This window comes from Frieseomelitta varia, unplaced genomic scaffold (genome assembly GCF_011392965.1).
Source record: "Frieseomelitta varia isolate USP_RPSP 00005682 unplaced genomic scaffold, Fvar_1.2 scaffold_281, whole genome shotgun sequence".
Taxonomy (NCBI): Eukaryota; Metazoa; Arthropoda; class Insecta; order Hymenoptera; family Apidae; genus Frieseomelitta; species Frieseomelitta varia.
Genome location: NW_025110014.1, coordinates 1,060,688 through 1,072,290, shown reverse-complemented (window position 1 = coordinate 1,072,290; position 11,603 = coordinate 1,060,688). Strand labels below are relative to the sequence as shown.

At 40.1% G+C, this 11,603-nt stretch overlaps 1 protein-coding gene across 3 annotated transcripts in view; it reads right to left on the bottom strand.

The window, feature by feature from the left end:
• The window catches only part of LOC122529256 (LIM and SH3 domain protein Lasp), a 37,842-nt gene that overhangs the window by 25,264 nt on the left and 975 nt on the right, over window positions 1-11,603 (bottom strand). For 2 of the 3 annotated variants that reach the window (XM_043655195.1, XM_043655196.1), the window contains exon 2: window positions 313-407. In XM_043655195.1, coding sequence (XP_043511130.1) covers window positions 313-407 — 95 coding nt within the window. Of the gene's footprint in view, window positions 1-312; window positions 408-11,296; window positions 11,427-11,603 lie in introns of those variants that run through there. The other variant, XM_043655197.1, reaches the window with a different exon arrangement.

The following is an 11,603-nucleotide window of genomic DNA, read 5'->3' as shown; positions in this document are numbered from 1 at the left end:
TAAGTATTGAAGCAATTCACAGAAATGTTTGAAAATGTTTGAATAGAAAAATCAAACGAACGTTATCGAAAGTTAAATGGCGTTGGCTTCACAAAGTTGAGCTGAATTAACGATTTGAACGTTTGAGAAAACTTAGAGACTAATAATTATACATACAGATCTATGAAAATTTATTTCCCAAATAAAAACACATTAGAACTTTCGAGTTCAATTAAATAGATAAGAGTGATGAAACAAGTCATCGATTTGTTTTGCAAAGCAATAGGATTATTGCTCGCGGCGCAATAAAACGAGAAATTATGCGCTACTTACGCCTCGCAGTATGGCTGTTTGTTGAAACCCTTGTACGTCCGCATGTTCAGGATCATGCCACAGCCCTGACACTTGAAGCACTGTTTGTGCCATATCTGCAACAATTGTATTTCACGATTAATGGTATTTCGCGACGAACGAACGCGTTTAGAACAATAATAACACATTTGACAAATCTACAAACTCGTCAATTTGCAAATCGTTGACTCAGGCAAAATCGTCAAGTATGAATAAACAGAGTTAAAGGACAAAGTGAATCAGCCAATCGACAACACCGAGAACAACTCTCGTCGTCAGCTACTAAAACCAACAGTTTCGCCTGCCATATATTTTCACCCACGTGCAGAGAAAAAAAAGAAACATCGATCGTAGGTTCGGGGGAACTTTCGGGGGAAACAAAGGGCGCTTAATCATGGCAATGCCTTTGTTTCATTGTTACTCATCTAGGTAGCATCTAACGATAAGCACGCAGCCTCTCTCGACATTGTCTTCTCTCGCGTGAGAATTGACAATAAACACGCACTCTGACCCAACTATCCATTTCCTAATGATAAAGATAAATACCCATAATAGCACCCTTCGATAAGATCGTTGGCCGTTCGACGCAGTGAAAAGCGCGTTATCACTTCTCCGCCGATCTCGGGTACCGATCGATTCGAGAAGAGATAGCCTCGAAGAACTCTTGCTAAATATTTTCGACGTTGAGTCGCAGAAACAAAACACGGTATCAAAATTTTTGTTTTTCTTTTTTGCAAAACACTGGAACGACAGACAGTGGACTTTTAAGATTACGAATGACTCGCGAATCGGTATTCATTTCAAAGTGTATTTATCTTGCTCTATGGGAAAATTGTGCATTTACGTGTTCTTTAACCACTTGCGCTGGGCAACTGACTGCGGACCATAACGAGTGACCGAACCGTATACAACAATTCGTCGCTTTCTTTTTGAACTCGTCGGTATGACATCACCGGGTAGAAATTATTCAGAAGCAACAACAAATTTATTATTTGTTTTGCCCGAGTTATACTCAAATATACTTAGAACTGAGTTAACTACTTAAAATTTTGTTGGACAAAAAGTTTGTCATCCCAGCGTAAGAGGTTAAAAGCTATACTTGAATACCCGAAAATAAAAAACAAAACAATTTGGGAAAATAACTTGGCAGTTAAAATCGCAGAACTACGAAATTTCTACAGCAGCATGTAGTAGAAATAATAATATCGACTCCATCGATTCAAAGAGATGAACTCGAGTTGAAAGGCGTTCTGCTTTAGGAGTCGATCCATCGATCGAGCGTTTCTCACAGCTGACCCGGAGATAACCGAAGGCCGTCATAGTTGCCGGTCGATAATTGGCAAGGTTGTCGGTGATGTCAGATGTCGAATAAGGTCGCGAATCTTGGAGGAGAACGACCATCGCGGGAAGGCCTGCACCCGGAAAGAGAGAAATGACTCACGAGCATGTGAGTCAACTGTGATCGCGGTCGACAAAGGCTTGTAATTGTTCCTCGTGGTGGAACCGCCTTGTCTCTCGCGGAACGCTTTTTATTCTCCTGTCGTTTCACTGTTTTTCGGATAAACGCTCACGTAATCGCGTGGGCAAGGACAGCCGTCGTTTGCAACAATCTAACGATCTCCACAAAAAAAAAAAAAAAAAAGAAAAAAGCGTAGAAACGTCACAAAAGAATCGGAGAAACTCGTGAGAGTTTGCCTTATCATATTCTTCGCGCGTGACCTTCCAAAGAGGCCGAGGAACGAAGAAGAATAAGAGGGGGGAAAAAAGGACAAAGAACGACCAAGTTGGAGCCGCGACGAGCCGATTGCTCGTGCAATCCGGTCACGTTTCGATTTCTAGACGATGCAGGTCGTCAGTGTCACTCCACGGAGTGCGGTACACCCGGCGGAATGCATCGTCGAACGAACGAACGCAACGGTACCTTATTTGTATCGTGCAGGCAATGTTAATCGCGTCGCGCAACAAAATGCCGTGTAGCAGCAACGCCGCGCTGGATCGTGCTCTACAGCAATGGGAACGTTAGAAGTACTAAACGTGCCGGGTTTAGAGCACGTGACGCTGTACCCTGCATCTCGTTGCTTCAATTTAGTTGCAATTAGTTGGCCGCGATTAGCGGTAATTGCTCGCGGTCCCGCTTTCCAATCCGGCCGATGAACAGTTAGTTTCTCGATCGAGCGGGGAAAAACGCTTCTCATTCGAGATTCGTCAACGTGACTCGTACAAACGCCTTCAAACGGCATTGTCGAAGGTGACCAAGGTTGAGAGGACAGATTTGAAGTGAGGAGAAACGAAAAATTGACGGATCGACGCGATAACGTAATTGGTATTTTAACCACTTGCGCTGGCAACTGATTGCGGACCATAAGGAGTGACCAAACCGTATAAAATAATTCGTCACTTTTTTATTTTTGATCTCGTCGGTACGATATCACCGGATAGAAATTATTGAGAAGTAAGAAATTTATTATTTGTTTTACCTGGGTTATAATTAAATATACTTAAAACTAAGAAAATATTGCAATTTTTGGGACAAAAGTTCTCGACGTGCGTGCAAGAGGTTAACCACTTGCGCTGGCAACTAATTGCGGACCATAACGAGTGACCAAACCATATAAAATAATTCGTTGCTCTCTTTTTGAACTCGTCGGTACGATATTACTGGATAGAAATTATTGAGAAGTAAGAAATTTATTATTTGTTTTGTCTGGGTTATAATTAAATATACTTAAAACTAAGAAATATTGCAATTTTGAAACAAAATTCTCGACGTGCGTGCAAGAGGTTAACCACTTGCGCTGGCAACTAATTGCGGACAATAACGAGTGACCAAACCGTATAAAATAATTCGTCGCTTTTATTTTTGAACTCGTCGGTACGATATCACCGGATAGAAATTATTGAGAAGTAAGAAATTTATTATTTGTTTTGTCTGGGTTATAATTAAATATACTTAAAACTGAGAAAATATTGCAATTTTTGGGACAAAAGTTCTCGACGTGCATAGCACGTCATTAACTCGGCTCCAATGAGTTTAAAAAAATGACGTTGTTATCTGAAGGCATTGTTAATCGCAAGGTATCAGTTCTCTTGCTATAACAAGGCAAGTTGGAGATAAATCAGTCATTTTGGTAGAAAATTAAATTTGGTTGCAAATTACCCTGACTGTTTCACCCGTTGTTTCAAACATTGTGAAAATCGGTACCATCGCCGACTGTAACTCGCTTGGACAATTGAAGCAAAGTTCCACTTTCCTCGTGTTTGAATCGTGAAGCATCCCGCCAAAACGAGGACTCGCGATTGCGTACACGCATCCAAAACGATCTCACGAGTAGCGGCTGAACACGATTACTCAATTACGGTTGCGACCGGATTATACAGCCGATATTCACGAACGTAAAATCCACGAACGATGCGCACTTTCACTCGTTTTTGGAATGTTTTTCGATGCAACGGCCGATTCCCCCCTATCGTTTCGCAACATGTTTCACCGTAACGCCGTAAACGTTGTCCAAGATCAAATATGGTCATCCGGTGTTACAATGTTGCATACGATCGCCTCAATTAATCCTGCAGGAAACCGTATCTACGGTTTAATTGCAACCGAGCTGCGGATATTTATGCGATGATTGGTGTTTTTTTTTTTTTTTTTATTTTGGTAGATGAAAAAGGAATCTGTTTTGCACTAAACTGCCCATAGCGGAAACTTGTTTCCGCTATTAAACACGATAACAAGTACAAACTTTCAAAATTTTACATATTTTCACGCAATGTGCGCTTAAATTTCTAGTTACAACTAACAGTTTGTACAATAGTTCGTACTTTCTTGTACAAAATTGTGTCTCGTGTATTATGAAATTAATCACAATAAAAAAAAAAGCGAGAGAGAGAGAGAATGAACAGAACGAGCAGAATTTTACGAACACGATTTTAGAGTCGCTCGCGAATCGAATCGACTCGGATGTTTCACACACTTTGTGCGTTGGAAATTTCAAACAAATGCATCAGAAAATTCGCCGAAACTCGAAAGGGAATTTCGTGCGTGATCGTTTTCGGCGTGTTACGCAACTGGCAAGGAACAAAGGCAAAGGAGGAGGACGGCGAACAATCGGTCGCGTAATCGTGCACGTTGAATAATCAACGATGGTTTGTTCCGTTTCCTGGGTCGCGAAGAAAGCCACGGCGTGCGAAATTAGATCGACCGGATAGTAAACGGGCAATCGTATCGCGGAATGGAATGGAATGGAATCGAATCGAATCGAATCGAATCGAATCGAATCGCGTCGCATCGTGTCGTGTCGTGTCGTATCGCGCGACGTCCCCGAAAGTGAAAGTTGCCGCGGCCGAATCGCTTCTCCGCGGGACAATGACAGCCAAATGATTCCGCACGACCTTTTCTAACCTGCTAAATATCAAACGCGTTGCATATATTCTCCACGGCGATGCGAGCGTGCAACTATCTTATCTCGTCGCGCTCGCTCGTTCGAACGAAATTTTATTCCGCTGTTCGCGCTCGCTGGTTAGCATTTCTCTTAAGTTTCAAGATTAGGAAAAACACTTGTACGAGGGAACGAGGTGTCCGATTATCGATTTCGATGGAACTTCGCATAAACGTAGTCTCTCGAAAAAATGTTTCGACACGCATTTCCTTTTATCGAGATGTGAATAAATAATGAATTTCTTTTGTAACGCAAAAATCAGGCTCCCAATTTATCCGCAATCTGTGTTTGAATGTATAGCTTTCATAAATGTATTAACATTTACTTGGAAATATAAAAAAAAAAATACGGTTTTTTTAAATATATTTTCTCGCAAAGCGGTATACACTTATTAAGTCTCATCAAGAAACAATAATTTCATCAATTAACGCAAAAACTGTGTCTTCTAATTCTCGAGACATTTGACAAAATATGATCTGCAACCCCAACTTTGAAGGTATTATAGTTTTCACATCCCCTTCGACATCGACGATTATTGATAAGAAAGAAAGATGCGGGTCAAAAATATTTTTTCGAAAACTACATTTATGCCAAATTTCATCAAAATCAGTGATATTCACTGACACTTCAATATGTTCCCATCAAAAGATAATACTTTGTAAAAGCATAACTGCGTATATCTAAGGATACTTCAACCTCATACTTGACTCACTTCGCATCGCTCATAAGTGGCAAGGATGTTGATCCGCGTGGAATAAAAATGTTGAAAGTAGAAACTGGCTAGTTGGATAGTTTTTTTTACCTCTCTCTCTCTCTCTATTTCTCTCTCTCTCTCTCTATTTCTCTCCGCGGAGGAAACAGTTTGCGGTTTCGGATTTATAGAAACACGAACGGGGACGCAGGTTTGCGGTGATAAATTAGTGTGTTACGGCACGTCACGAGAGAAGTTGAAATGCAACGAAGAGATTCCCCGACATTTTTCTCCCGTTCTCTTTTTTTTTTCCTTTTCTTTCTCCCCTACAAGAGGCGTCTCTAGTAGATGTTACACCGGCGCACGCGGAATAATTATTCGCGTTTTCGCAACAGCCGGTGGGAAACGGCCGGATGCCGTGTCGCATCACTGGCATAACATGGATTTCTAACGGCTGAAACCGAGCACGCAGGAAAGTAAAAGGTTCATTCTTCTAAAATTCACATCGTGGATCCCATGGCCTCGGATCGAGCACGAGTTCGTACCGTATCCAGCGGAAATAAATTCCACGAAATTTGGAGGGAACGTAATTTTTCAACGATTACGTGGCATGTAATTTCTACGGAACAATGAAATGTTTAATTACTTTGAACTAATTCAAATAACGGAGCATAATTGTTTTGTTCGATTTACGATGCTTTGACGATTCTTGCTCAGCGAGATCTTTCGATTAGTTTCGAAATGAAGGGGATCTCGGATATTCCTCGGGAGACGACGAAAGATATTCTCGGTGAAGTGGCGCGAAAGCGCCATCCAGGCAAATACTTGTGGTTCGATTCTGAAGCGGAGCGCAAACGTTCGTTTGCTCTCGGCTCGAATCGGCTCGTATGATATTTTTGAGGCGATGTAGGCGCAACAGGTTGGGAATGACTCCCACCTGTTGCAATCGTGTGCCAGGCCCACGCAACCGAGTAGCCTCAATCTGGAATTCGATTCACAATTTCACTCGGCTGCGTTACTCCCGAGGATCGCGCAGCACGTTTCCGATACGCCGATACGAAAGATCGTTCGCATTTTCATGTTCTGGTTATAACGAGCATCGAAGTAAAAGCGAGTTTCATTCGACTTTCATTTCAATTTTCAACTGTTGCCGCTACTTACGCTACTGAACGTCTGGCAATGAGGAAAATGAGAAATGCCGGGATGGGTCGAAAATTTCTTCCTATTTTTTTCTTTTTTTTTTTTCAACAGAACATCAAAATGTAGGAGAAAAGTAATTTTTATTAATTTTAAATTAAATTCAACTTCAACTCAGACATTATTATTTTCATTACGTTTTAAAATAATTTTTGTAAATATACAACAACAACAAAACTACGAATTTATTTTAGCAGAAACTTTAGTCGAATTTCTGACCCTATATGAAAAGCTCGAAGATTGAAAGTCCGAGAAACTGAAAATTCCTTACGCTGGAAATTTGAAAATTTGAAAGACCAAAGACTTGAAAATTTCTCCGAAAATTCGAGTGCTAAGGCTTCAAAACGATGGGAGCAATCTTAATTTAATCGTAACGCGTGCTTTCGAAAAGAGAGCGGAAAGAAAACAGAGAGGAAAATCAACAATACAGAGGCCGGTAGAAGAGGTTCTCCGATTAATGGGACGTGGATTAATTGCCTGTGCACCAGGATGCGTACGTCTGGGACCCACGCACATGCGGGTCGTATAAATTGAAACAAGACACTGTACGAATCCGGCGCTGCACCATAACCACGTCGATATGTGCGACCGTGTAACGCGCAAAAATAGAACAAACACTTGTGAACACGCTTCAAGCCCAGTGAAAGTATCCACTGCAACGAGAGAAGAAAAAAAAAAAAAAAAGAATTCATACAACGTACGCGTGGAGTAAAGAACCATCTATCGATCGTCGACTAAAAATATCCGATTATAAACGAGATCGGTCGAATGCTTTGCCACTACGAATCTGTAACAAGAAACCATCGATTTTTCCACTCTGCTTTCTACGCTTCCGTTCGCGTTTTTCTTTCGTTTTAAATCAGAATACGCAGTCTAACGTTGCACATATTTATACATCTATAGATCTATACGCGAACTCACTAATAAGCAATATGAAATTCTCTACAGATACAGACATACGTGTGTGTTTGCGCATCGACGGTACACGCCCTGTCCTCACCGAATGAACGCTTTCATTTCTCCTCCCCTAGTCGCGTGGCGCGAGTTTCAAATTCAACGGGAAAGAGTAGAATCGTTAAAAAAAAAAAAAAAACGTGCTTCGTTGCCAATTTTTTTTTTTTTTTTTTTTTTTTCTNTTTCACCTGTCAGACTCACGGTTCTCTTTAAATAGTTCACTTTAGCCTGCTAGTTGCCTCTTTAATTTTTTTTTTTTTTTTTTTTTTTTCTCCATGTCAAATAAACCAAAATCTGTCGAAAAAGAAAAAAAGAAGGAAAATCGTTTCGTCGTATTCCCATAATAAAGTAGCTCAAAGCTCCTAATTCAACGATCGTTTCGGATCACTCCATTACGAAAAGACAAGGTTCGTTTAGACGTAATTGAAAATTTCTGCCGATTAGAGGAACGCGGCACCCGTTAATTGTCCTTCGTGCGCTTTAACTCGTCTCCGTCGACTGCGCAACGATCTCTCGCTGCTCGCTTTGATCCGCGCGCGCCTTGTCCTCCGGCGCTCGAGGTTTCTTCACGGCCGTAGACCGCTGGATAAAGACGAGAAAGGGAACGAAGATGCGGGAGAACGGTATAAGAGAGAAAGAGACGGAGAGGGAAATGCTTCTATACGCGCCATTCACAAGCGGCGATCCAGGCTGCGAGAATAACGAGAAGGCGAAATACGTATGCGCGAGGAAAAAAAAAAATTAGCGAACGCGGTTGTAACGGACTATAATCTTACAGAGAAATAATTATTCGCGGGTAGATCCGATTCTAGTGGTTCGCCTTCGTTCATCCGGACTCGAACGAGATCATTCTCACCGATCGAACGTTAACTCGTTAAGCGTTTCTCCATCTTCTTTGACAATTTTTTCAACTTTCAAGCCGCGCGCAGTTCAAATGTTAAAGGAAACAAATCTAATAATGTTAAAGCGGGACACAGACTCTGCACTCTAAATTTGACCCCTTTGCAGATCACATTCACCTTCTTGCGAATTAAATTCACCCTTTTCGCAGATGAAATTCATTCATTTTGCAAATTAAATTCATCTTGTGGGTGACTCGAAAGTTGAAGTAATACACTTTGTTATTTCATATTCACCATACTCCCCAATGATGAATCTCTCTATTGAAGTTTTTTCAAAAATTCTGTGCAAGAAATATTTTGGCTGATCCTTCAAACCATGAACGTTTGATGGATGTTATTAATCATTCTGTAGCGTAGCAACTATCTTTCCTACAAATTGTCATAATTATTATACGAATGTGTATATAAATAGTATAATAAATATATAAATACTTTTAATGTTAAATAAGTATTTCGTGTCAATTTTATGTCATTTCATGTTATTTTCTGTTCAAGTTTTATTACATCGAACTTTATTTTTATTGCAATGGCTTAAGAAAACTTGCAAAAGCGTGAATTTTATTTACAAAAATGTGAATATGATATGCAAAAGGGTTAATGTGTAATTCAAAGTACTGTAATAAATCAATTCGCTTTGCTCACAAAAATGTTTATGGCTCGCACTTTGCAACTTCTTGCAACTGATTGCGGACCATAACGAGTGACCAAACCGTGTACAATAATTCGTCCCTTTCTTTTTGAACTCGTCGGTATACCACTGGATAGAAATTATTCAGAAGCAATAAATTTATTATTTGTTTTGCCTGGGTTGTGCTTAAATATACTTAAAACTGAGAAAATATTGCAATTTTGGGACAAAAAAATTCTCGACGTGCGTGACACATTATTCCAGTGCAAGAAGTTAAGGTCGTAAACTTGGCCTGCAATAGGTTTCAGCACTCCTACCGTAACAAATTCAAGTAATGAAGTTAACAAAAAAAATTAAACAGACTCTATGACAAAAAAAAAAAACAAAATTAACGACTCATAAAGATTTAATAAAATTGAAAATCCTCAGAAGGATTGGAGGGAAGGGTGAGAGATCTAGTTGTGGCCCATAGAAGGCACCAAAAGAAGTACACGAACCTAGAGGAGAGTAAGGCGAAAGACGTACGAAAAAAGTTTTTTAGAAAACCAATGTGAATGTATCGCGCGTTTCGATACGTCTAAATTTAGGTGGTCGAGCCTCTACTCCGACCTCCGGTTCGTTTTCCGGCGCAGAGTGCCGCCTACGCGATTTAAGCCTCGTTAACACGGTCCCGCGCACGCAAGTTAAACAAATCGTAGCTGCTGCAAGTACATACGTGTTTCTAATACGTTTGTAATCTCGTCGGGGACCGACGGGAAATCGCGATATGCTCAGCTATTTCACAAATTTAATTTGCAAACTAGTCGGAAGATACTGGCAATGAACACGTGCAACGAAATCAACTGTACCTGACTGCGATTCACGCAAAATTGTTAGCTATCGCGTCGATAGTGTAACGAACACGGGACGTGCAGTTTTCTATGGAACGTCGTGTGCACTGAACGAATTTCCGTAGAAATGACACGTGGCTGTATTAAACGACACAAGCTTTGTTACAAATTGATCGCACGATCCCCGAGGAGCCTTCGTCTTTGCACACCGTGCTCTGAAAATCGTGATCTGTGAATTGGAGGATCATTTTCGAAGGAAACGTATTTAAAGATTGAACAGTACACGCTAGGAGTGTGCGGCTACCCGAAATTTCGGGTTCGGGTCGGGCTTACACAAAGTCGGGCAGGTAACCCCATGATTTTGGGTAGCCCGACGATCGAGTTGGAAAAAGTTCAAGGGGGATAGGATCAGAGGTAGGCGTTATTCGAATAACATTTCGAATAAATTCTTCGAATAAAATTTCGAATAAATTATTCGATATTTACGAATAACGATTTTATTCGAACAAAGCTTATTCGAACACATAGTTATTCGAATTGGGCATTATTCGATATATTATTTTGACCCTGAATTCGTTTTTTTCCTCCCAAGACACTTTCATCATGTGACAAATGAAAAAATGTTCTCTTTTTTCAAATAGGAATTGTAAAATTTTACGTAAAGATGTACGTAAAAAATGTCGAAAAATTTTATTTACGACTATCCATCGTCATCTGGAAAATTAAATTTTCGCCTTGAAACTTGCTGTACAATTTTTCTTCATCACTTTATTGAACTTTGAATTAACATTAAATGGCAGAAATTAAATAAATACTAACGTTTCACCATTTAACCATATTGTTCAATGTTGTAAAAAACAGCCAAAAAAAAAAAAAAAAAAAAAACGTACAGCAAACTTTAAGGGTTCGTCGTGAAGAAAGAGTTTCAGTCTTCCCAAGAAAAATGTTTTCAATGCTTTTAGAAATGTTCGAATTTACGAACATAAAAGCAATTGCACGATGTAAAACACCATTTAAAAAAAAACAAACCTAGAGCAATCGAGGTAAAAGCTTCACGCTTTAAAATAAGATCAAGTACATTGTTGCGCAATCTTCTTTTACGAGGTTATAACAGTTTCAACAAGCTGTACTTTGCGACATAACCTCCGTATCTTAACCAAAATAATAAACTAACCTCAAAGTTAAAATGTTTGTTACTGTGTCGTTCCGCCTAAAGCAGCGTCGGGCCAATCGAAACCGTTTCGTTGAAAATAATAAATAATAAAATAATAAACTAATAAACAATAAACAACAAACATTGAAAATAATAATCAAAGTAACAAACTAACCTCGAAGTTGAAATGTTTGTTACTGCGTCGTTTTGTGCAAGGCAATGTCGGCCAGTTGAAACTGTTTCGTTGAAAACGAATTAAAAACGTACACGCGTATGCGTAAAGAAGCGGCGTCACCGAGCTACGAGGGAGAAATGTTCGCCGATTCGAAGGGAGAACAGAGAATATGTTGTACGCTGGCGTGGACGGACGGAACGACACAGACAATTATGCCGAATGGAAGAGCACGCCTCAGTAAGCGGAACTAAACGAGAACGGTACATCCTACGATCTGTTGCAAAAAAGTTCCCCCGAGTGCCGTTCC